Source organism: Alexandromys fortis, unplaced genomic scaffold (genome assembly GCF_014885135.2).
Source record: "Alexandromys fortis isolate MF-2015 unplaced genomic scaffold, M_Fortis_MF-2015_v1.1 scaffold_153, whole genome shotgun sequence".
NCBI lineage: Eukaryota > Metazoa > Chordata > Mammalia > Rodentia > Cricetidae > Alexandromys > Alexandromys fortis.
Genome location: NW_026068032.1, coordinates 3,067,657 through 3,094,530, shown reverse-complemented (window position 1 = coordinate 3,094,530; position 26,874 = coordinate 3,067,657). Strand labels below are relative to the sequence as shown.

Genomic DNA, 26,874 nt, shown 5'->3' with positions numbered 1-26,874 from the left:
ACGGTTATGCTACACCTGCGGAGGCCTCTGCTTTGATGGCGAATCATAATGTTTTTTTTTTTTGTGTTCGTTTTGTATGTCTGAATTTAAATGTTAACCAAGGCCCAATGAGCTATGAAGCCCGAATGAGTCTTCCTTCCATGAAGCCTTGGGATTTAGTGTCCCTTGCCAAGCAGTCTTCCCATCACCCCCTGCCCTGTGCAACACAGGGGTCAGGCACCCCACCTCCCCTTTCTTCCACTTACTTCCCAAAGAGTCTCATGATTCCTCTGGACTTCTTTCTGGAATCTGGAGATGGTGGAGACATCTGGAAAGGACCGGTCCCCTGTGAACCTTTAGGACGAGATGTACCAGCCAAATCTAGGTGCTCAGTTGTCTCCTTTTCTGTCTCAGCTGGCCCAAGGATAGAATAAAGACCACGTGAACACAAGGAGACCTTAGCCTTCTTGGTTTTAACCCCTTGAGAATTCTTCTTTGGTTCTAAAAACCAGTGATGTACACAGAGCACCCTTACATATGAACCATGTATGTTCTCTACAACTTAACTCTCCTCCACAAAGTGAATTATCTCAACATCATCCCTTTGAGATGAAGGGTGTGTGGCAGAGCTGGGTGTGGTGGTGCACACATGTAAATCCACCACCCCGGAGGCTGACACAGGAGGACTGATTCTGAGACACACTTGGGCTACAATGTGTGACTCTCTCTTCAAAATAAAAAGTGTCTCAGAATTGTGACATTCTTGAGTGATATAAACTCGTGATGAGATTATGCCTAATCTAGTGCTTGGTACAGCGAGCCTCCCACAGCCTCTAACATCTCCACTACTGTATCCTAAGGAAGACTATGCCGAGTCCCAATTTACTGTGTCAAGGACACACGGGGCTTATCAAACCCACCAGTTTCCCTGAAAGTCTTCTCTCAAATTTTGACACTGATTTAAAATTTTGTGTCATTTCCTTCTTAACACGCCTTCTCCTTTGCCATTTAGATCACCTCAGTTACAGAGGACCAGCAATTCTTTACCAAGAAATGAATCACCAGGATATGGTGCAGGCCCATTAAATCCCAGCCCTCAAGAGGCCAAGGCAAGAAGATCTCAAGCCCGAGGCCAGATCAGGTTGTAGTTGAGACCCTGTCTCAAGGGGGAAAAACCCCTAGCCTATTATATATTGGATACTAAGAGAACAATGCTCTTGAGGGGTAAAATCCGGATTTGGCTTTGAAAGAACAGCATCCACACTCGCCACATGCAGGGCAGAAGTTCTTTCAACTGTCCATTCCTGGAAGAACAGCCACAAGCAAAGACGGGGCTGTTGTTTTCCAGAGTGTGAGCCTTTACATTTATAAAGGAAAATAAAGACGTTTGTTCAAGGAGAAAAATCAGAAGGGTCTCAGAAGGATTTGCAGAAGCTGCAGAGGTTGAATTTCCTACGAAGCAGAGCTGTGACTACAGGTTACATAAGCAGCACTGGTCTACGGGCATCGACTGCCGTCCTAGAAGACACAGGAGCAGCTGAAAGCGGTTGTCTGGCTGGAAGAGTTGTTTGTGCAGCCAGCACTCACTGTAGACACGTCAGGCTCCAAAGACAAGGATGTCACTTTGCTAGGACATGTGCAGTGATACTTGGGTATCTATACAAGGTGACAGCCGCAGGGAACCCCAGGAGTAATCTATCCACTCCCACTGCACAGCCACAGTGGGTACGGGTGCCCTGAAAATGTTCCTAGTCCAACTCGTTTAAAACACATCATACTTTATTTATTTATTGGGGGGGGGGCTTTCTTCACACTACTCCCCATGGGGAGACAGAACGAATGTCTTTTGAAAGCACTCTCGTGGAGACTCCTCAGATACCATGGGAAGTCACTAATATCCCCACAGTCAAAGCAATACAATTTGCTCCAAGAGCAGTAAGTCAGTTCCTGCCTGGCAATAGACAGTTTTGGGGGGATGTTGGGAAAATGGACACACGGAGGAGGGATGAGAGTTGGCGGGTGATGGTTCAGTCACAGGTGAGGGGAGCTGGGATGTATGACGCCAGTTCACTCCAGGCCTGCATTGTGCAGACTGCTGGGCATTTCTGGGCTCTCAGAGCTGCCCGGACGATGTCAAGAGCACTGCTTAGAACAGCATGTAGGCTCAGAAGCCAAGGCGCTACGGAGTCTGCTTTAGCCAAAGATGAAGGAATATTCTGGAAGAGACTACATTTTCTGATTGCGGCCAGCTTGCTTGGTAGAGATCGCAGAGGCCAAGAGTGGGGATTAGATGGTTTGGGGTATAGCACTGGTGAAGGCTGGCATGCAGGGGTACGGTACCTAAGGTGGGTGCACTGGCACTTCGTTTACGGTCTTCAGGTATCCCAACAACGCACACAACACACGCAGCCAATGGAGAGAACACAAGGATGACAAAAATGGAACAGATCAGACTCCGCCCTCCAAGGCAACGCCCCATAGGAGGAACGTACGCATGCTCGAAGACTATAAAAACCTCACAAGTCCGTCCCTGGGCACTCATTCATCCCATCACCAGAGGGGAGACTGTCCAAACAGAGTCACAGACCACCACAGGGTTAGGACGGTTCATTCTGCTGTTTGTCACTGGACAGAGTGGGGTAAGAGCTGACTTATCGTCACACTGCAAATTAAATCCACGGAAGCGTTTTTGCCAACACCCCCCCCCCAAGGCATCCACCTTCACTTCTGAGAAGGAGAAATGTGCCCACAGAAGAACACAGGATGGGTGGAACACCAAGCCTTTCCCTCCGTCCGGAAGGTCAGGACCTGGGTTGCCCGTGCCACACACATACCAAGGTTCGGTGCGCTTGCTGTCCTCTTGTTACTTTTGATTTTAAAAAAGCCTCGGCCAAAGGAGGACCTGGCTTTTCGAGTGCCAAAGGGGTTGTCATCCACGGAGGCGTCGTGTCCTGGAGCCTTGGGAGGCAGGGTCCCAGATGTGCGGCTGTCAGCTGGAGCTCTATCCTGAGGGGCGATGAGGAGGGAGCTGAGGGTTAGGGTGCAAATCCTGAGGACGGGGAGCTGGACTCTAACTAATGTCACATCCCTGGACAGATGCTGCAGTATCACACTAAGGCCAATGCCAGTGACATGTTAAAGAAGCCTACGCAGTAAACAGAGACACAACGGACATGGCTAAATCCGTCTACAAGCAATACATTCATCACTTTAAATATTTAAGACAGCTTTGAAAACAATTAAGTTCTATCTGCCTCCAAGACATGGAGTGAACACTCCAAACCCAGGATGGCAGATTTGTTACTTTTCTAGTAATAACAATGCAGAGCTATAAATGAGTTTATGTCCTTAAATCACCAGCACAGCAACAGACGCCCAAGGCAAGTCTACAAAGCAGGCTGTGCACACGCTTTAAAACACAACAAGCGGTGGTGGCGCACGCCTTTAATCCCAGCACTTGGGAGGCAGAGGCAGGCGGATCTCTGTGAGTTCGAGGCCAGCCTGGTCTACAAGAGCTAGTTCCAGGACAGGAACCAAAAAGCTACGGAGAAACCCTGTCTTGAAAAAAAAAAAAAAAAACAAATAACAAAAATAAAACACAACAAGAAGATCCTCCCCTTTACTTCACATTCTTCTCAAAGACTAACAAGGTGAAGGTAGACCCAACAACCGTTTGTTCGAGCTTTCCGACTCTGAGTCAGCCACTAAGCTCATGAGGAATCTCTCTCTGCTCTGGTACCACGGAGAGAGGCTTCTGGTTGGATTTCTTCTCTAACACCTCCAGCTTTCTGCTCTTCTTTTGCAGAGTGGGTGAAAGGGTCAAAGGGACGGCTGACTACATTAGCTGAACACCCGTGTGCACAATACAGCCACTATCTACACCGCAACACCGACACGTCCTCTGACCATGAAGTGACATGTATTGACCATGTATTGATCATGTATTAATCATGTATTGACCATGTATTGATCATGTATTAACCATGTATCGATCATGTATTGACCATGTACTGAACAAGGGGCTGAAGAGGACCTGAGGGACAGCTGTCTCCACTGAGTGCTTTGACAGCTTCATCTCTAAGAGCTCAGACACTCGGAGCTGACAGCCAGGACGGGAACTGGCCTTGCACCCCACTGCGATCCTTGATATGGCTCATGATGAGAAGCCGGGGGGTCACAAAGACGATCAAAGCACACAACTCTTAAGATCACAGGTTGGTTTTCTAATAACAGAGATGAACTCTTAAAATATTTATTTATTTATTTATTTATGTGCGTCTACGTGCATGTGTGGGGACACATGTGCCACAACACGTGTATGCAGAGGCTGACACACAACTTGTGGAGTTATTCTTGCCTTCCACCATGAACACCCTGGGGATTAACCTAGGCCATGGGGCTTCACCTCCGGAGCCATCTCAGCTCCCCCAAATTAACTTTCTCTTTTTTTATTGAAATGTTCATTTTATGTCTAAGCAATACTTAACCCTGGTCAGGGCCGCCTGGGGACTAGTCGGAGACCACACATACTGGCCTGGCTTGCTCTATATGCAGGCGTTGCACGCCCATACGTGAAGGATAATGTGTGTATGGCAGGTACACATGCTCACGTGTACATGTGGAGGCTCCAGGCTGGGGGTCTTCTATGTCTCATCACCATATGTTCTGAGACAGAGTATCTCACTGAACCCAGAGCTCACTGCCTGAGCAGACAAGGTGGCAAGTCCCAGGGATTCTCTTGTCCCCAGCATCTTGCAGCACTGGGAAGACAGGCATGTGCTTCCGTGCCCAGCTTTGTATGTAGCTGCTGGGATCTAAACTCTGCAGGGTCCTTACGCTTGCAGGGGAGTACACACGCATTTCACCACTGAGACATCTCTCCAGTCCCTAAGAATAACTTTTCTTCAGGCGGGGTATCACTCTGTAGACCAGGCTGGCCTCAAACTCACAAAGATCCACCTGCCTCTGCTTCCAAGGTGCTTGGAGTATAAGTATGTGCAGCACACCAAGCTCAAAATTAATTTTAAAGAGAGGGCACTGAATCCCATGGGATTACAGTTATAAACAGGCAGGTTGTAAACAGGCATGTGGGTACCGTGAACTGAACTCAGGAACTCTGCAGAAGCAGCCATTTATCTGTTATCATTTGCTTATGAAGACAGGGTTTCTGTGTAACCCTGGATGTCCTAGAAACTTGCTCTGTAGACCAGGCTGCCTCAGACTCAGAGGTCTTCCTGCCTCTGCTTCCTAAATGTTGGGGATTAAAGGCATGCGCCACCATCTGGCTAAAATTAACTTTTTAATTTTAATTTTTTTTTTTTTTTTGCTTTTTCGAGACAGGGTTTCTCTGTGGCTTTGGAGCCTGTCCTGGAACTAGCTCTGCACCCCCCCCCAAAAAAAAATTAACTTTTAAAAGTAAGCAACTCTGTGGCATTTAGTCCTTCTCTGAATCATAACCACACCCTATCTATTTCCCAAATACTGCAATCACCCTCAAGCCAACGGCCCTCCGCTTCTCCTTATTCTACCCCCTTTCCCCATTACAGCCAGAGCTCTGCGGCCTTCTCTGCAGACGCACGCACGCTCTGCGGCCTTCTCTGCAGCACGCACGCTCTGCGGCCTTCTCTGCAGTCGCACGCATGCTGCTGCACACTTCACAGAAACCCAGGCACATGTATGCACATGACCTCCCCAGCTGGCGTCTGCACCTAGCACGATGCTCTGGAGGCGCTAACAGACTCAGTCTCCTGGAGTGGGGACATTTAACTTAACATGCCATAAAATTTAATAGATTTTTTTATACTTGAACTCAGATATGAAAATTACCTCCGAAGGCTTCTGGATAGACTCCTTTTCCTGTTCAAAAACAATGACATTTAAGATGGCTACTGTAAAATCCTTCATACATTCAGTCGTTACTACACTTCCATAAACAGGAAACCACAACATCTTAGCTGTATTTACTTCCTACAATGTTTTATTTTCCCAACCTTTCATTTATGCACTTTCAATCTCGTTTCACCCCTGAAATCTGTCATCAACTGTACCCTGGTAGTAATTTCCCATCAGAGAAAACAAGAGCTCTTCCTAAAATGAAATTTTCACAGGCACAAACAAAGATCCATCCCTCAGTATTTTCTTCTCAGGTTAACAAGGGAAAGGAGGCAAGAAAAAAAAAGAAAAGAAAAAGAAAACTCACCAAAACATCTGATGTCTCTTTCTTCAGGTTTCCCAGGCTGCTGGATTTTTGCAGACTTGAAGTTCTAACAACAGAAACAACGATAATTAGAATTAATAGTAAGTTGACTCTGGTGCCTGTGTCTAAGCAGATCATCTTAGAAGGAACTAAAAACTGTCTGGGAGTCGAATCTTGGTAATAAAAGAAAGTCTGGATCCAAGCAAACACTTATGTATTTAAGTCAATTGCAGCACTCAGTTCCTCTAAAAGCAGGGTGGTTAACGGTCTTGCCAGTAACACAGACGGTGCCACACATGTCCCGGGAGCTGCAAAACCACTTAAGACGGCCCTGGCAATATCAGTGTTTTCCATGGACGGTGGCACTTACGCCTTTACACCAGGAACTTCTTAGAAGCTTGCGCACCGTTAGAGCTAATCCTTCCACTTGAAGAACGAAAGCCTACTTTTCTTTCAAAGAGGAATAACTTTGCCGAGTCTGGAAAGCCTGCTAAGCCAGGTTTTGTGGGGCACGCCCGTCATTCCAGTCCTCAAGAGGCTGGGGCAGGACTGGTGGCTGTGTGAAGCCGCCAGGGCTATCAAGACAGAGCCTGTCTCCAAGAATGAGAATAAAGAAGGATGGAAGGAAAAACAAAGAGGACGAGAAAGGAGGGAGAAGCAGGGGAATAAAGCAAGGAAAATGCCCTAGACCAGTGGTTCTCAACCTTCCTGTCGCTGCAACACCTTCACACAGTTCCTCAGGCTGTGGTGACCCCAACCATAAAGTTATTCTCGTTGCTACTTCATAACTGTAATTCTGTTGCTGTTATGAATCGTAATGTAAATATTTGTATTCTCCGGTAGTCTTAGGTGACCTCTGACCCATGGGGGTCACGACCCACAGGTGGAGAACCGCTGCACTAGGGAAATTCTTGTTAATGCCCACAGTGATGCATTTGCTAGCCAAGGAAGGCAGCAGGAGTCTGTAAGTCAGAGACTTCCTCCTTTACATAATCAGTGCCCAGTTACGCACAGCCAGAGAAGGTATGACTCAAACCTAAATGAACAAATATGGAGCCAGTTCCAAAAGATGCAAGACTGGGGGTGTACCTCAGTGTCAGTGTGTGCTGGGCACGTGAGAGGCCCGGAGCCTGATCCCGAGCAACACGAGATAAAAAAGCAAGGCAGAGCAGAAAAAGAGACTGTAGAAGGAATGTGTTTACTCCAAGAAACTGGAACAACTGTGCGGCCTAACTTTTAAAAGGCATTTCTGTTTTTTCGTAAGTTGTCAGGAGTGCTGGCCGTCAAAGCATATGAAAGATAACAGAGAAACAGAAACAGCTCTTTCGAGCCCTGCCCTTAAAATAGGCTTTCCAGGTTGTTTGGGGCTTTCCTAATCCGACCCAGGCTTTCACTCGGATAAACACGCACAGCGGGCCAGTTTATGAAACTCTGAGTGCAGAGAGCAGCTCCGCCAGCTGTCACACTCTCTGGGAGTTTTTTCTGTTAGGAGTAAAAATAAATACAAATCAGCACAAAAATAAATGAAAAGTTCTGAACCTCAAATGAAAACTGATGAGGGAAGACGAAAGATCTGCAAAGGCCGGGCATGAGAGCCAGGAAAGGGGCGTTTCTCTGTGGCACCAGCTCTCCAGCCCTGCCTCTCATGACACACGCAGACTCGGACTCGTGAGTGCGACAGCCTCGCCGGATCACCGTTGGCAATGGTTAAGTGAGCAGTGCAGATTTCCCGCTCTTTCAAGCCGTGGTCATGCTTCACACTCAACAACACACAACTTACGAAAGACCGTCGCTCGGCGGGGCTTCCGCGGCTGCACCCAGGAGCGTTTTTCCATCACTATAATACATTTTTTAGAAAGGCATTTGTTAATGTCATGAATCGAAAACCACACGGACATCCCTGGGCTTACAATGGTGAAGTCCCAAAGGACCCATCGGAGGCTGAGCACACTGTTAGGTCCAAAGTGCCTTTTGTTTAAGTTACCAAAAACACAGTGTAGCCTCTCCTACCTCGGTCGTACTTACAGGGCCCCACTGGCCTATGGCTGGGCAAGATCTCTCTCACAACGTCTACTTTAGAAGGGTGCACTAACTATCTCCTACCTGTCAAAAACTGTAGCAAAAATAAAACACAGCCACGCTGTAAAGTCAAAGAAAAATCACAAGTCATGCCATCACAGGGGGGGCCTGTCTGGACCTCTTCCAAGGGATCAGAGATGTAAAATAACAATAAATAATAGTGCAAAAAAAGCTATTTCTCATTTTTAAACATTTTCTTAAGCCTAAGTCAAATTCAACGGCACCTGCTCTGCCTTCCAGCTATCACTGATGACATAGAAAGCAAAGCCCGAGCTCCTCACTCCCTCACTCCCCCGCCCTCTCCCGATGAAACCAGGGCCTGAAGTAAGTATGGGGTGCTGGCTACTCTACTCATCTGAACATTTATATCACAACGTCCTATCACACAGAGCATACTTCTCTTCAAGGGAAGTCTCAGGCTTCGCAGGCAACTTGGCCTTTTCAGAGGGCTCCACACCCATGGATGGCGGCAACAGTGGAGGGACGGAAGCTTGCAAGACGCTGGTGTGAAACTGAAAGATTGTAAGTAAAAAGGAAATCAACCAAACGAGGACCGCACAAGCCACGGAGTACCGAAACACAACAGAGCCGGTCTGTCCAAATCGTAATCACCCGTGCTTACAACTCCAGCCTTACAGTCACGATTGTTTCAGAATACAAACATGGGCACAATTGAGGGGTCACCGAGGAAACACTGTGGAGAAGGGGGTTTCATTTGGTTCCATGACAGGGACTATCCTGAGTAAGAAATTACCTTAAAACACAAAGAGCCCCGAGTTCTGATCCAGCCAGCCCCAGGGCACTGACTCTTTTCAGTGAGCACACCGTAAACAAAACACTACGTCCATATTTACTTCTGCTAGCAGCCTAAGACACAACATGCATTATGTTGGTTAACTACTCTTTTCTATGTGAACGAGCTGACTAAGCTCCACTTTCATAACTGATGGAAAACGCATTAAAATCAGCTGGAATATACTCCTGTGGTTACCAGTTAAAATGCAGTAACATCAACACTGTGCTAATAATAAAATGTGGAGCCCATTTCCTCAAACACCTCTGGGTCCCAGGGCTGGAGACTGTAGTAAAGTCCGAGAGTTGGAGATCAGAGCGCGGTGGGCATCAAGAGCTCACAAGGAGTCAGCCAATCTGTGGTCTCCTCCTTTAACTGTTAGCAGTGCCCAGTGTTTCTCTACAGAGCTATATTCCCAGCAGAGTTCTTAACTTCTTTCCTCTCTCTTTAATTTTTATTAATAATTTTGTAAAATTAAAATATAATCATATTATTTCCTCCTTCCCTTTCCTACCAACCCCCATGTACCTTCCTTATTCCCATTCTCTATCTTTCCCCCCCCCCCTCTTCTCTTCCCCTCTTTCTCCATGATCTCTTTGTCTCTCTTTTTGATCAGGGTCTTCTGCACAGCCTAGCCTGACCTGGCTGCTTAATCCTCAGGGTGCCAGGTAAGACACACGGCGGACACACATCTACAGCAACACCAGGTAAGACACCCGGCGGACACACATCTATACCCACACCAGGTAAGACACACGGTGGCCACACATCTACAGCAACCACTCAACAACAGTTTCACCTGAGTCACACACTCCAACAGGCAACCAGGCCTGCCTCTGAGCCCCAGAATCGAGAACCCAGGGGAGGTAGTAGACTTTGGTGTGCTGAACCAGCAAAGCTCAGCTTCATGAAGAAGCAATGATCTCTGCTCCTGAGTTTTGTGTGGTACTGAGTGACGGCATCACGAAAGCTCGTAAAACATCCAGTCAGACTACTGTAAAGTGGGGCTCTTTTCGTTTTATTTTCCCCGTCTGGTTTTGGTTTCAATCTTTACAGTCAATGCTGGGCAATCTCTTTAGCACCCATCCATGCTTCCTGAAGGTCACCTACTTCCCTGGGCTCCTGATCATGGGAAAATACACCAACACACTGGCCTCTTGCCTTGATTTCTCGTTCAGATTTCAAGGTTTCAGTTCCAATTTAAATTTTCCCTCCTGGCTTTCCTTTGAAAATAAGGTTGAGCTCTATCGATTCTCACATCACTTTTGTTCAGTTTAAAGCAATCATCTAAGACAAACGAAACATCCTTAAACTGGGATTCATGAGGGCTGGAGAGATGGCTCAATAGCATTGGCTGCTCTTCCCGGGAACCCAGTCCAACTCCCAGCGCTCTAGGGCACAAATTCTGTTAACTCCAGGGGATCTGGTGCCCTCTTCTGACCGCTTTGGAAACTGTATGCATGCAGTGTGCGTACATGTATATTCGAGCAAAACACTCATACATACAAAATAAACAGAAGCAAACCTTTAAGCTGAGGCTTATGCGGCAAATAATCTGTAGAACAATCTGGCATATACTACACATACAAGCAATCCCTCAGTAAATGCACCACATTACTGGATATCAAAGGATTTTTGGTTTTTGCAAAGCTGAGGCAGGAGGATCACTATTCCTGGCCTGGGCGACCAAGTGAACCTGTTTCAGAATAAAACAGAGAGCCTTCTTCCCCTCTAAATATAAACACAGTTAATAGGCAGGGAACTTCTTCCTGTATCTTATTTCATAACTAAAATCTTGATTGATGATGAACTGTTTTGGTGCTTGCTAACATTTGAGTGTCCAACGTTAGCTGTTTTCTCTTTGAATTAACTTTCAATCAACTCGGTTTTTACTTTCTCAGGACCAGTGGTGCAGAACTCAGGGCAGAGCAGTGGCCAAGCACGCACACGGCCTCAGGCTCCAGGCTCAGAGCTGCAGCGCGCGCGCGCGTGCATGTGCGTGTGTGTGTGTGTGTGTGTGTGTGTGTGCATGCATGTGTGTGACTAGTAAAAGGGATCCACTGCTGAACACTGTCTTTTCATTATGGGATCGTCAACAATAGGTACGAGAGAAGGAAGCAAGAGAGGAGAGCTGGTGAACAGAAGGAACCGTGGCATGCTCGAGGTGAATGAGATGGTCCCAGAGTGTGCCTTGACCTCAGGGCAAAGGTCACTGCACTGGGGAATCCTGGGACAGGTGCTGGTCCTCTCAGACTATATGGAGAAGCAGCATGCCCAGTGGCCCTGCAGGGAGCCTGGGCCCTGAGGGGCAGTTAGGAATGCTCAGACAAGTCTCTAAGGTAGTGGCGTGGAGGGCTCTGAGCAGATTCTGACTGTTGGAGCAATGCAGCAAATCAGGCTCAAACAGGCAAGCACAGCAGGAATGAACTGGACCGCAGTGGCACTTTACGAAGCTGAGACAACATTTGAGGTAAGGAAACTGTCACCGGGGAAGCAGGAAAGACACAGACAAAGTCGGAATCCCGACGGTACCTCTTCTGGAGCGCTTGTGTTGAACGGGTCCCTGCTGGGAGACCCCATTCCTGGCGTAGAGGAGGTACTCCTCTCCAAGTCACTGAAGCCCTGGGCATCCAACAGGGTGGAGATGGAGCTGGAGTGGAACAGCCCGTCACACTCACCGTCCTGGCCTGGAAAAGACAAAGCAGACGCCGCTCAGGCCCACTGTGGAGGAAGAACCGTGATTACGCATTCCTTCTCTGTCTTTCTCTTGAACACGCGCTGTGCTGCTGAGCTACTGTCTCAGTCCAAACCGTGAACAAAGAGTCACAGCTCCTGGCATCGTATGGAGATCAGCAGCACAGACCCTAGGACACAGCATCTCAAACTCTAAACAGCTAAGGCCGTGCCCAGGCCACACTGAGTACCCAGCGATGACATTAACAAAAGGAGTCAGGTTTGATATAATATGGACACAAAAGATGTTTAAAAACCCCTAAATTTATTTCAAAAACCCACTGTAATTTTCTTTTAAGACTTCCAGGCTTTATAAACATTAGTTTAGCCTGTTTTGGTTTTGTGCCTTTAATCCTGGTATCCAGGAGGTGGGAGCAGAAGAACCAAAAATTGAAGATCATCCTTGGATACATAACAAGTTCAAGGTCAGTCTGAGCTACAAGAGATGCTACCTCAAAAAATATCAGATAGATCAATAGATGTGTGTACCTACCCACCTACCTAACTACCATCTACCCACTTACCTGTCTACTCTACCTACCTACCTACCTACCCACCTACCTATGATCTACCTACTAACTTGTCTACTCTATCTACCTACCCACCTACCTATCATCTATCTACTTACCTGTCTACTCTGTGGACCTACCCACCCACCTACACTCCTTTCTACCCCAGCATGACCATCTGATTCTGGGCTACAACAGAGCCACCATTTAAATGCATTCCTTCTGGTCACTGCTGTGCCCTGGCAGACACACGAAAGAGAGAAAGGACAGAAGAAAAGGAAAAACAACAGCTGATCCTTCAAAAGGATCGATCCTTTTGTGCCATTTTAAAGTAGGAAGAGCCTAACAGAGAAAAAGAGCATATATCCATCAAAGAAGTAAGCTTGAAAAATTTTACCATCAGTCAAGATGTAAAGGACTAACTAACTGTACAATACAATGGTAGATGGTCACTTTCTTAAAAAGTAGTATGATATTAAAATCTCTAACTTCAATGCCAAATGGCAAACTCTGTACTTATCTAAACACGCTGTAACTTCTCTTTTTTTATTTTTTTTTTAAAGAAATTGTTTTGGTATAACATAGTCCAGGCTAGCATCAAAGACAAGGTCATCTTGATTCAGCCTCTCAAGTGCTTAGATTACAGGCATGCCCAACTAAAGATTTATTTTATCTTTATTTATGAGTATGTGTGTGCATGTGTCCACAGAGGCCAGAAGAGGGTGTTGGATGCCTTGGGACTGGAGTTGGAGGCAGCTATGGGCTGCCAGAGTGGATGCTGAGAGCCAAACTGCACTCCCCTGCCAGAGCAGCAAATGCTCTTAATCACTCAATTTTTCCAGCCCCACTAAAACTTTTAAACTGAGGTTTTACTATAATTTTACCTTAACTTTACTAGATTTTAAATGCTGTTTAGTTATGTGAGGAGTAACTAAATAAATATGTCTTCGGGAGGAATCACTTTTTATGTGCCTCCTTCACCATAGCAGGGAATGATCTTTATGACTTGTGAAAACCCATCCTGCCATATCTGGTTTCAAACTACTACATGGGGCTGGAAAGGCTCGGCCAGTCAACTGCCTGTCATGGAAGCATGAGGACCCAAGTTCAGATCACCAGCGCCCACATAAACCCCAGGCATGACCTGGAGAGGTGGCCCAGTGGTCAAGAGATCATGAAGAAGAGCAGGATTTGGTTTCCAGACCCTACACTGGGCTGTCACAACTGCCTGTAACTCCAGCTCCAGGGATCTGATGCCCTCTTCTGACCTCCCCAGGCATTGCACACAGGTGGCATGAATACTCCCACACACATACACATAAATAAATACAAAATAGGTCTTTAAAAGCCAGCCATGGTGGTCTGCACCTTAGAGGTAGGAATGTAGAAAGGCAACCTTTGGAGCTCAGTGACCAGCCAATCTAGCCTGTCCATGAACTCCGGTGTCAGCGAGAAACCCTGTCTCAGGGAGGGGCTAGTGATACAGTTGAATGGGCGCTGGGACTTGCTGCTGTACCGGAGGACCTGCTTTCGGTCATGGTGTTTGGCAGAGCAAAAGAAACCCTACCTAAAATATCTCTCAAGAGATATGTTCTCAGTGCTTGTCATCTTTAGGGTGACAACTGCCCACATGTTCACAGTAAACAAACACTAACATTCTGTTTGTGTCAAATGACCCTCAGTCTTTCCACGTTTGAGAACGGCCCTCTGCAGGTAAGGCAACAGAACTTCCTGTGTTCAAAAAGGAACTCGCATTCCTTGGCCTGGGTAAATGGCACCATCATTTACCTGGTGCCTTTAGCCACAAGTGTCTGCCTCTGCTGACTTGTTTTCCTTAGCTTCATGTCCATCACCCAATTCAGCACATCACAACCTCAATGGAGCCGGTCGATTCAGATCCACTAGGTCTCTGCAGTTACAATAACTGCGAGTGTCTTTTGATTGACTTCCCCTGCTTGCGATAGTGGCATTCCTCTTAACCCTTTCCTGGCGAAGGTCACATTGCAGACTTTTTATTCAGCCTCTTGTCCCAAGCTGGGAGTGTAACTCAGCGGCAAACATTTGGCTAGAATGTGCTAGGCCCTAGGTTCAAGCTCTTGGATCAACAAAACAAAACAAACCCTCACTGGATTCTCTGCACTTGTTTAAGAACGGATGTCCAAACCAGCCCTACTGAGATCCCTCTCACGTCATAACCGCCCCCCCCAGACCGTTCCAGACATAACCCTAGGCTCTTTGCGTATACTACAGATCTTGCTCCAGAAGGCTTTCATAGAGATACTCTCCTCTCACAGACACACAAACCTAAAAATACGCATCAGCCTGAGTGTTTCCCAGCACCATTGTCCATAAACAGATGAGCCACCCACTCTGGGAAAATGCATGTGAACTACGTAAGAAACCGAGCCCAACTATGTAAGCTCATGGCTGGAGTAGGAAGGTTTCCAGAGATGCATTTTACTTTATTACCTTGGGCCAGAACTGCTGGGTCCTGCATTTTCTTGTACCTGTTCAGGCACTGCCGGAGATCTTCTATCCTCCGGTCCTGTGAAGAACGGAAGCTATCACCACTGCTACAGTTTCAAACAGTAAGGGTAAGTGCTGTGAATTGTTTACACTATTTGAACATTTCCCAAGCTTTAGTAAAAGTGGCAATATCTGTATTTTTCCTGTGTGCATCAAAGACAGAAACAGCACCTCTGATCTTACAGATCCAACATGCCATCTTCAAAAACAAAACTAATGTAACAGCATTTAACGACAACAACAACAAAACCAAGGGCCAGTGAGATGGTTTAGTGTGGGAAGACCCAACACAGGGCCGATGGCTTGTGTTGGATCCCAGTGGATAAAATTCCAGAGTGCAGATCCCCAGCATCCACACAAAGCCAGCAACTCAGGGGGCGGGGAAGAAAGACAGAATTGGGTTCCCAGAGCCTGCTGGCCAGCCAGTCAGCAAGCTACGGGGTCTCCGACTGTTTCAAAAAATTAGATGGAGGGCGAATAAGAAGACACTTGAGGTCAGTCTGACCTTGACTTTTGTATGCACGCACACGCGCATACACACACGCATACACAGAGAGAGACAGAGACAGAGACAGAGGGAGAGGGGAAGAGAGAGAGAACAAAAATGAGAGGAAGCAGCAAAGACGCGAAGGAGTAACAGGATTGGAGAAAGCTGTGGTGAGAAAGAAGAACCATCTTTTGGGCATTTTGTAGTTCTCTACTCCTTGGAATTAGCCCTTTCTGGGAAATGTCCCTTTGTTCCACTCACTAAGGGAACAGGGGAGAGTGGTCCTGATGTTAAAAGCTGAATCCAATGGTTGCTAAGCAGCCAAGATCTGCCAGGTCAGGTCTGTGTTGAGAAGTGAGGAAAACAGACCACAGCCAAGAGCCCTAGTGACAAAGGCAGGGACCACAGGCCTGGCCCATGTCCCGTTGGTTCACCTCTCAGGAAAGCAAGACAGTTCCTGGGGTGAGAGGTGAGGAACGAGAGGACAGTAACCCCACCTTCTCCGGGGCTGTGCGGGCCTCTGTGAAGCTGGCACTCCACCATTCACAGTTCACGCTAGCCCAGAATTTCCAGAACATACTCCTCTCATCTGAATAGAAAGAACTCTGACGGTTTCAATATTTTCTAAATCCAAACGGGGAGGGAGGGCATCAGGATCTCCGTGGAGTCCAGGCTGCTGGCCTCTCTATTCTGTACACACAGACACAGTCACAAGCGACATCGCTGAGACAGTGTGCACGGGCAGGGGGAGACAAGGAAGGTCCCTAACGTCAGTGGAATCGTGTGTCCTGTCCAGCTGGAGTGGCTCAGGAACCGTGTGGAACAGTCAAAGTGGTGCCGCGGCGCACACAGGAACAGTGACGCTTAGGTTCATTCTGTACCTTCTCTTCATTTGCTGCCATCAGGGACTCCACCGCCTTCTTCATCTTTTGCACTTCAATGTCTGAAAATGACGCAACATTGTTAGGAGGCATCTCAGCTAACCTGTGAGGGCAGTCACGGCTCGTCTGTCCAAAACGTCTCAAGGGAAGCACGGCAAGAGGTGATAAGAGGGGAGCACTTCTGACCTCACCCCACAGCTGTCACCCAGAAAGACAGCGATGTGGGTTGGGGACCAGGAGACGCCCTCTCTTGGAGAAAGAACACAGTCTCCCTTGACACCCCGAGGATGGAATGTGGGCGCAGCAGCAATGACAGCACCAAGTTCTCGAAAACGTTAGCCATGGGTGGGCAGTGAGTGAGAGCGACGGGCGGGTTTCACAACGACCAGGGCGGAGGGATGGGGCTCGGTCATGACCAAGCTGGAGACGCCACGGTAAGAGCCTGAGCGTGTGTTTATGTGAGCGGTCATGCTGAGAAGCCAGCTGCAGTTCCACAGAGGAAGAGTGACTTGCTTCATCTACAAGCCCCATTTCTAACGCTGTTCTAAAACAGGGAGCAAGACCCAACAGCCACGGTGTGCAGAGTGTGACTTTCCTGAAAATATGGTCGCCAAACACAAGTGTTACTTGAAAAATGAAAACTTGAAAGTACTTTTAATACAAATGAACCTTTAAACCCAAAGTGAACCTACAATTAAAATACAGAAACAGGAAAACATTCAGCTAAAGTTACCAGCTCATGGAGGAGGGGAGAATCTACTAATTTTAAAAACTATACCGATACATTTTCAGTTAGGAACGGCTGCGGTTTGTTTTCCATTTGTTGTTTGTTTGTTTTAAAGCAGGTTCGTCTAACCTATTAGTTCACTCTCTGTGGCCAATTAAAGATTTATCTTTCTTTACACGTCACTAGATAGCCCAGGCTCCACAAAGCTCTGGTGTAGGCCTCAGCTAAACAACAAGTTTCCAAACAGACAAAGCAAAGCTCAGCACAAGCTGGAGCTGTGGCGACAAGAGCTGAGTCTCCCAGATGTGTGCTCTGTCTTGTCTCCTGCACCTCTGTCACCCACAGCACAGAGCGCACACTTTCTGAGCTCACTTCTCCGTGCGTCCTGTTGCACTCTGGGAAGTGAACGGGCTGCAGGGAAAACCCATGACATGATCCTGCCCTCCTTACTTTACGGTCTGTCTGCCTAGCCTCTACTTTGCACACTGTGAAGAAATGGGGGCTCGTTGATGAAGCAGCTGCAGATGTTTACGGACAGAAATGTTCTCAACATGCAAAGAACGAGGTGGCGCTGCTGGCTAACGAGAGGCTGATGGAGAGACACCGAAAACCTTACTTTTCTCCTTGAGCTTCTTTTTAACATTTTCATCTGCACAGGAAAACCCATCGGATTTGAAGTTAGCACACATTGCAACAAAAACTCTACCTTAAAAGTCCTATCGTTTGGCTTCCTTTTACCTAAATGCTGGAACGCTAACTGCAAAGGAAGCTAGGGTATGAGGCCCTACCACATGACGTGGGGACTGGCTGCACAGGAGGCGCAGGAGCAGCTGTGCAGTCAGTTGAGTTGCTGCATCTGAGCTTCAGCTTTCTGTGTGAAAGTCAGGCCCACAGGGCCAGCCAACCGTGATGTGGACTGGCCAGGGCCACTCTGGTAGGTCTTCCCAAATGCCAGTGTGACACCTGGTCCTCCTAACTCCGTGCCACAGCCAAATGGAGCACTCAAGTCCCCATGCCAGGAGACAGTTCACCGATGACATGGTATCAGGAGCAGACTGTCAGGAGGTTCCTAGACCCTGAACTTAGCTGGTGCCAAAGTGACAGACAGCAGACAGTTCAGACCGGTTCCAACCCCCACTTCTATGTCTAGCCCACATACACTCACTCAGTGTCCACTCTAGTCATAAACTCTAAGCGTGGGACTACCACTATGGTTCAGTGGTAGAGCTTGGGATTAGCAGATCCAATCCTAAAATTGGGGTCTATTTTTGAATGTCCTATAACATGATTTTACTGATGTCGAAACCCGGGAAGGAAAGCCCACGCTAAGGCTTGAGAAACTGAGTTTCTGATGGGTAAGGAAATGGATAAAATGCTACTTGTTTCCATATAAGATACAGCACGACACAGCTCCACCAGCTGGAGTCTGGCTGTCCAAACCAGGAAACTGCTCTCATGTTGAGCACCATGGCTGCCACTGGACATATTTATGTATGCATACATGCATCAAAGGGAAGGTAAAATCTGATCTAGTATTCCAGATATTATACATATTTCAAGATTTAAAAAAAAAACCAAAGGGGGGGTCTCCCTGTGTCATGCAGCCTGGTGGCCAACGACGATCCTTCTGCTTCGGTGTCCACGCGCTGGGGCGGCAGCTGTGTGCCCCTCACTGGACCCACACGTCACTGGGGCTGTCATTCTGTTGTGCACCGACAGCTCCTCTCCTGTAGCCCACAGGACCTTCCCAGAGCGAGGAAGCAAGCGCTAGACCGTCAGTCTCACCTCGATCGAGGACGTCCGCCCCTTCTCCTTTGGTCTTGCACACCAGTCTCTCCTGCAGTCTTTTGACTTCACAGTCCTTATCTTCCAGCTGCTCTTTTAAAGATGTCAATTCATCCTACCAAGTTACAGATTCACTTTAATACCGGAGACCATGGCGGGAGAGGAGTATCTATAGAGCATACTGGCCCTTAACGTCAACTCAAGACTCTGGGAATGAGACAAAACTCTGCAAAACTTACACGTGAACACAAATCAGACAGAGGCAATGAGGAGCACTATTAATATGACTAATTTGTAATCATCACGGCGTCCTTGTTTCAGGTTTGTGAACAAGTGAAAGAAGAAACAGAAGCATCATCAGGGCAAGGTATTCCCTAAAGTTGGCCTACATTAAATCAGAAAGTCTCGCCAAGTTAGTCAAAGGAGATGGCCAATGTTAGTCACTTATCATAAAAGCAAAATAAAATACAAGTTCAAAAAGGCTTGCTTGGCTTCCTCAAGCATTTCAAGGCGACTCGTGATTCTGGGATAACCACTGGGCTTCAGTAGCCAAGGGGATGCAATTCGGGGGTGGCTGTGACCAAACCGTGCTCTAGATCACTGAGAAAGACAAACTCCTGCTGCAATGGGAAAGGGGAATCTAGAAAAAGAGGATTTAGGTCTTCCTTCTGAAATGGTGGGACTGCAAAAGCTTCTGAGGCCACTGATGCATTCGTTATCATTTTAAATTTCAATTTTGCTTTAGAAGGTTCTAGCCGTAGCAAATTCCTATTTTGCAGGCTGTATCTGACGCAGACGCCAGTTGTGCAATGACAACATGCTCGCCTCTTATCAAGTGTGGGATTTACTCTCAGACTCTTCATTCCGCTATCTGGACACGCAGTGTTGAAAAATCCACCCAGGACGCCAAGGTGGCCCTGTACACCTGACTTATGGCAAGGACGGAGTCAAGTTCAGAAACCTTCACAACCCTGCAGGAGGTACCGACCCCTCTCCCTGCAGGACTTCTAAGCAGTGGCTTCTCTTCCTCTTCACAAGGAGGAACTCATCCACACTGACCTTCCAGAAAACCCTGACAGAGGAGAGCAGGCTCCAGTTATTGAAATGAATTCTTCCCCAGATGAACTTCCAACAACTGTTTTATTATGCTTAGGGGCCAGACAGTCCAAGAAATAAGCTTATATGCTAATACTGTTATATTTTACCTGCTCTCTAGTGACATTAGAGATCTGTTTGCCCTTTTAGTCAGGGTGTATGTATTCTCAATAAACAGGTGACACGCACACACACACGCACGTGCACACACACACACGTGCGTGCACACACACACACACAAAATGAATGTGCATGCTGCTAAAAACACCATCACGGCAAAACGACACAAGCCAGGAGGCGACAGCCACGGGGCCCCCACAACGTCTACTCCACCTTCAGGGACTCCCACTTCTGCTCCATCCGCTGCTTCTCATACTGCATCTGACCCACCTTGATTTTCATGCTAGAGAGTTTGGCCATTACAGACTGGTAGAGAGACAGAGGAGAGAGAGCGAGGCAGAAAAAGACAGGCTGAATAACCAGGAAAACAGCACCAGTTCATAAAGAGGGTTAGCTACAGAAACAGCAGGCTGTGTCCCGTCCAGTTAACCAAGCCTTGGGTTGCACTGAGAACTCTAGTGAGCTCAGCGTCCCCAGCTTCAGGGAAACACTGTGCACTTGTATGATGTATTCGTTGTCATGCGATTGTTCACAGAATGGTAGACCATGCTTAAAAATTATTTTCCCTCCAGAGAACTTACTTTAGTTGCCTTAAGTTTTTTCTCATACTGGAGTCTGTCACTGTCCATCTCACTGACTTTTAACCTCAAATCATTGATCTCTTGTATCAGCCCCTGTCCAAAAAGAAATAATAATAATAATAAATTAGAAAAGGGTAAAGCGCCGTTAGCAAAGGAGTAGCCAGGAGGCCCTAAGCCGGCAACAGCTCCTCGGAGATGAGCTGTGAGAACCAGTCCCAACAAGGGGAGATTCAGTGAAATCTACCTGACAGCCAAACCACGCATCCGCTAAAACACTACCTGGGTTTCCAGGACCTCTGCCCCTAGTTCTGGGCCAATGAAAACATGCAGTCATGATTCTGACCAGGAAAACGCTGGTGTTGGTATCCCTGGACCAGGTGCCCAGCGTGGTGCTGGAAGGTATGGGGTGCCGGGATTGTGGGACCCCGGCGCCTTCCCCTTTTCTGCTTCCTGGTCATGAGGTAAGTGGTTTTCCCTGCCATGCCCTCCAGGACAATGTGCTGCTTCAAGGCTGGCTCACAAGCAACGGGGCCCACTCGTCATGGGCTAAACGCTCTAAAACTGTGGGCTAAAACAGACATTTTATAACCTGTCGTGTCTGTCACAGTGATGTGAGCTTTATAACCTGTCGTGAGTGTCAGTCACGGTGATGTGCCCGAGTTTCCGTTCTGTTGCTATGATAAAACGCTCTGACCAAAAGGGTTTCTTGGGCTTACACTTCCAGGTCACAGTCCACCACTGGGGGACCGGCGGGTGGGAAGCCAAGTCTGGGACCTGGAGGCGAAAACCATGAATGCTGCTGGCCGGTTCCTTCACTGGCTCGCTCGCCTGGCTCACGCTAGCTTAATTTCCTTATACAGTCCAGGAGATGGAGGCCCCACAGTGGGCTGGGCCTGCCTACACCAATTAGGTCAAGCAGGACAATTCCTCACAGGCACAACAACCTGACAAAGACAAATGGCTGACTGGGCTGTGAGTAGTGATTCCAGTCGGTGCTTACTAGGACATGATGGGAACGGGACTAACTCACAAGGGCAGTCTACCATCCGATCCAAAGCCACTCAGCGCCCATTTCTGTATCCAGACTATCTACGGACCCCACCCTGTCACATGGACTAGAGGTGTTCTCTGGCACAGCCACTGAAGACCCTTTTCTGCGACACATTAGTAGTAATCTGAAGATTTCCTCAATTGTTTGTCTAGTCTACAAAATAAAGACCCAAATTTCTTTAAACTAAGAATCCTAACCTGAAGGTATATGAAAGTCTTGTTTGTGTGTGTGTGCGTGTACGTGTGTGCTCACATATTCATATATCCAATACAATAATGTAATTTTATATGTGCAAAATTTTAAAAATCCAAATGTTTCATAACAATATAATTTAACACCATTTCTACTGTCACTTTAAAAATGTGCTTTCAAAATTTGCCCAAATATTCTGAATTTGGATTTAAAAAGTGTCAGTTTCCCTCATTTGCTCATCGTCCCTGCACATAAGTCAGGAGTGGCCACTCCTCCCCTTGGTCTTTAGACTCAGCTACTGTCAGCAGGCATTGCTGTAAACACTGCCGATTTCTTCTGTGCTGACTGCAAAGACGATGCACAACTACAGAAACTGAACTACATATCGGGGTCATTTTCCCTTATGCAAGTCAGGCAATGGTGGCGCTTGCCTTTGATTCCAGCACACTAGGGAGCCAGAGGCCAGCCTGGTCTATGAGTGAGTTCCAGGATTCCAGGACAAACAGGAAAAAAAAAAAAAACCATGTCTCAAAAAAAAAAAAAAAAAAAAAAAACCCGAAAGAAAGAAAGGGAGAGACGGAGGGAGGGAGAGACGGAGGGAAAGAGGGAAAAAGGAAGGCAGGCAGGAGAGAGGGAGGGTGGAAGGAACGAAGATAAGATTACCAGTTGTTTTTGGTAGTGATGCGTTAAATATGACTCTAAAGTTCCAACATGAAAGAAGTCAGATATGCCCATAACAAGTCTGGCTGGAAAACATGGCACTATATAATATTTATTAGATGGGATATAAAACATGGCACTAGATAGTATTTATTAAACGGGATATAAACTACCTCAATTAGCTTCAGTTCAGGCTCCTTGCAGAGCTCTGTGGTTCAGCCATCTATGCTCATACCAGAAGGGGGCGCTGTTGAATGAGCCAACCCATTCCCACTAGCAAATTCCAGGACAGACAAGTCCTAAATCTTCAAGGTTTAAAGATGCTAATGCACTACTCTTTTGGAAATGCCTGTAAGTGTTCCTTACTCCAACATTTTCTTAGAAACTAATATCCAAACTCTCTACAATTCTCAAATAGTGTTAAGAGATTTGGAAATGCCTGTAAGTATTCCTTACGTCAACATTTTCTTAGAAACTAATATCCAAACTCTCTACAATTCTCAAATAGTGTTAAGAGATTTGGGATTACAGAGATATCTAGGTAAATGTTTTATTTTTAAGGAAACACTGAGCCAGAACATTTACATATTTCCTTCTATTTCAACCTTTGGAGGCTATTTTGATTATTTTTTTTATAAAAATCACAACAATATTCTGCAATCTGCCCTGTGAATATGTGCACTCCATTTTATCAGTAGCGTGGATTATTCATAGGAAACGATCAGGGACTGTGTTTCCCGGAAGTGTGCTCACAGTGTGACTTGGCATCTGAGTGAGAACACACACGTGAGGAGAACGGAAACGGGAGAAACAAGGCACGGCACAAAACGCAGGCAGACTCAAGCGATGTAGGTGCGGCCCTGGGATCCTACCGAAAAGGCCAAGAACACCGGCTGCAGTTTATTCCCCTGACTGGTTAACCTCACACCCAGACTAAACTAAGCAGCGTACAGGGGAAGACTTGACTAAACCTTGCCTACGTGGTGTGGGCAGCCTCCTCCCATCTCCACCATGGAAGAGTCCTTCGTAGCCCCAGCCGGTGCTTAAGTGTGCAGTCAGCGATGACAGAATGAGGGAACGGAAAACATCTTAGATTCCTGTGGCAAGTATTAAAATGAAGGCAGGTGGTGGTGGCACACACCTTTAATCCCAACACTTGGGAGGCAGAGACAGGCAGGCGGATATCCGAAGTCAAGGCCAGTCTCGTGTACAGAGTGAGTTCCAAGACAGGCAAGGGCTACACAGAGAAGCCTTGTCTTGAAAAAAGATAACAAAAAAGGATTAAAATAAGACTTCTAAGAGACTGGGTCACGCGTCTTGATGAGTGCGGAACGAGCTCTTAAAAGGGACTGACAAGCAATTTCAAGGTTAGAACGTGCATCAAGACGGTTATTTCCTTCTGCCACAAAGGAGGTAAACAACCAGGGCTCTCCACTGTAATCGATCCCGGATGGGAAACTTTATTTTAGAAATTACAGTGGAATAAGTTGTAACATCTCAAGCTTGACGTCACCTGGTATTGGTTACACAGAGTCAATATGCAGACATTTGACATGAGGGAGAGAAAAGGAACCAACCCTTCTCCCTCTCTTTCCTAGCACTCATTTTCTGACCGAGGACACCGCCCCATACCTGAGAAGGGATTTCTGCAGCTCCTTCAGTCACTCCCTCCTCCCCTCCCCTTCCCGCTGTGGTGCCCAGGACTGAGCTCAGTGCCTTGCATGTGCAGCTTAGTCGCACCCTCAGCCCTAGGCTTCATCCTAAACCAAGACTTGAAACGAACAGACGTCCTCGTCTCCCCCCAGCGCACAGACTAACAATACAACAAGAGAAGAAACAGCGAAGTTTCTTTGGCTGCAAGTACTTTAAAGACTTTCTTTGTGTGTGTGTCCGTCCACAGAGAAAGTGATTTTGAGCCCCCGTTTTGGGTGCTGAGAACCAAATCCCAGCCCTCCGCACGAGCCACAAGCTAACTGCTGAGCTGTTGAGCCACTCCCCACAGGTACTTTTCCTTGTAGGATTCCCTCTAAAGTTCATAAAACACAGAGAATTGTAGTTAATTAGATGGTTTACATGTGGAGTGTACTAAAAGTCAAGAGCCAAAGAAAACGGCCTCCGAATGCTGGGATTCTGTGAATGTTTAACATGAGGTTTCTGCACGTGAACAAATCTTCCTAAGACATAGTAAATGACCAATGGGCCCAACTAAGGACAACTGGTGAAACATGCACTTAGATACGTTATTTCAAATTTAGAAAAACCAGCATGGTTTTGTCGGTCAGGTGTCACAAATATCTTAATATTTCAAACAAACAAAATCTCTAAAAAACAAACACAGAACTGAAACTAGCAATTCCTGAAGAAATTACGATGTGATTAAGGTTTATTCTAGTTCTTTTTATTTGTTATTTTTATTATTTTTTTGAGACAAGGGTTTTAGGGTGTCCAGTCTACCCTCAAACTCCCTATGTTACAGAGGCTGTCTCTGAACCCCTGATTCTCATCCTCCATCTCTCAAGTGCTGGGATCATGATGTGGGAATGGTTTCTTATTAATAAAGAAACTGCCTTGGACCATTTTATTGGATAGAAAATTAGGTAGGCGGAGTATACAGAAGAGAATTCTGGGAGAAAGAAGGTTAGAGGAGGAGTCGCCATGATGCTCCCACTCCAGACAGATGCAGGTTAAGATCCTCTCTGGTAAGCCAGCTCATGGGCTACACAGAATATTAGAAATGGGTTAGAACAATATGTAAGAGCTAGCCAATAAGAAACTGGACCTAGCCGGGCCAGGCAGTGTTTGAAAGAATACAGTTTCCATGTAATTATTTCTGGGTATAAGCTAGCCATGCGGGCGGCCGGGTGCCGGGGACGCAGCCCTGCCGCTCCTATTTCAACAGATGGCGCCCAACGTGGGGCTAAATCCACTTAAAAACCTGAGAAGCCTTAAAAATAAGGGAAACAGAGTTTAACACAGATTTTTGCTGTTTTGTTGGTGACATGCTGTAGAGAGATTCCTGATTCAGCAACAGCAGCAGAGAAAAAAAGCTGCGTCATTTTAAAGCGCGGCTTCCTGGTGCTATGCTGCCAGCGTGAACTCTGGCTTTAAAGCATTTCAAGGCTTTTATGGGACTGGATGTTTCTGTTCCCACTTGGGATCGGAGGAGATTGCTCTGAGACCTGCCGATGGCTCAGCGTTCCCTGCCTACACCTGGGCAGATGGCGGAATCAGGCTTAGGCAGGCGGAAGAGCATGGCGGATTCCTGCTGCCATACAGAGACGCGTTTTCAGACTGCGCAGTGCTCTGCGTGTCAGATTTGGCTGTAACTTGGATAAAAAGAGTTTCTGTGCTGCACACTCAGTCTCAAAATTAAATTGCTGATTGCGGCTCCAATGTAAACTGCTGTTTGCCTGTAACTGTGCTCAGCTCAAAAGCACCAAATGACTCTGAGGCAGGAGCGGCTGCTCCTTGCTGAACTGTGCTGATCTCAGGCAGGAACTACCGTAATTACCTTAAAACCGTGCAGTTAAGGTTTAGACTGGGCAGGACACAGGCAGTACCGTATTACCTATACATGGTGCAACTTAAGTTTTTAAGAAATGCTTAACATTTTAAGAAATGCTCCTGGAAAAAAAAAAAAAAATTACAGATTCACAGTAAAACAGATTCAGACACCGTTGGATGAATGTACGTAGGCTTGGGGAAAAAAAGAGAATATAAAGAATAAAGTTAATGTCTTAAAAAGAAAAAGGGTAAAGTCTTTAAAGAGACAGAGTACAGAAGTACAGATAGTTATAGATTAAGAGAAATAAAGAAAAATAAGCCACGTAAAAATGAAAAATTCACAGAGAGTCTGGATTATGTACATTGTGTTTTCTTTAAAATTTTTGACTGTGAAGGAGCTAAGTACAAAGAGACATTTTATTATATGGGCTGCTAAGCTGAACCTGCACATATGTTCTAAAGGTATCTTGACTTCAAAATTTGGATCTAAGGATATGATGCTTTGGAGAGGGTCTTCTTTTGTTTCCACAGAGGATGTGACCCTATGGATTGCATCTATCCCGGTATGGTATGATAGACCACGCCCTCCTGAAAGGTTGCTGTGAACACCCTCAAAAAATTACTTCACTCAACTGCCAACCGAGATGAACCTGACACACAGGTTACACCCTAAATGATCTGATTAACAGTGCCCCCATTCAGCAGGAAGCAGTTTGGAGAGAAAAAACTACGCCCATGTTCCCAAATATTGTTTATAAATGTTCTTTTACATTTAAAGGGGGATATGATATAGATATGAATAATTTGCATTGGTATGGATTTTAAGGTCAATTTTGTTATATGTATATGTATTTTTGATCTTGATTAAGGTATTGTGATTGTGTAGTTCATTTAAAAATGTAATGTATAATTAGGAAATATAGGTTGTTAATGGATAATCATCGCTAATAGTTAAGCTTGTAGTCATGTTAATTAG

At 46.5% G+C, this 26,874-nt stretch overlaps 1 protein-coding gene across 15 annotated transcripts in view; it reads right to left on the bottom strand.

Moving 5' to 3' along the window:
• Ppfibp1 (PPFIA binding protein 1) overlaps positions 1-26,874 on the bottom strand; it is a 141,799-nt gene that overhangs the window by 11,415 nt on the left and 103,510 nt on the right. For 7 of the 15 annotated variants that reach the window (XM_050164660.1, XM_050164657.1, XM_050164661.1 and 4 more), the window contains 13 exons: positions 20,492-20,584; positions 18,696-18,810; positions 17,527-17,559; positions 16,184-16,245; positions 14,759-14,834; positions 11,580-11,734; positions 8,651-8,766; positions 7,956-8,012; positions 6,179-6,242; positions 5,806-5,835; positions 2,814-2,985; positions 2,320-2,352; positions 246-393 (listed from right to left, as the gene is read on the bottom strand). In XM_050164660.1, coding sequence (XP_050020617.1) covers positions 246-393; positions 2,320-2,352; positions 2,814-2,985; positions 5,806-5,835; positions 6,179-6,242; positions 7,956-8,012; positions 8,651-8,766; positions 11,580-11,734; positions 14,759-14,834; positions 16,184-16,245; positions 17,527-17,559; positions 18,696-18,810; positions 20,492-20,584 — 1,154 coding nt within the window. The remainder of the gene's footprint in view (positions 1-245; positions 394-2,319; positions 2,353-2,813; positions 2,986-5,805; positions 5,836-6,178; positions 6,243-7,955; positions 8,013-8,650; positions 8,767-11,579; positions 11,735-14,758; positions 14,835-16,183; positions 16,246-17,526; positions 17,560-18,695; positions 18,811-20,491; positions 20,585-26,874) is intronic. The other 8 variants (XM_050164665.1, XM_050164664.1, XM_050164667.1 and 5 more) reach the window with 8 other exon arrangements.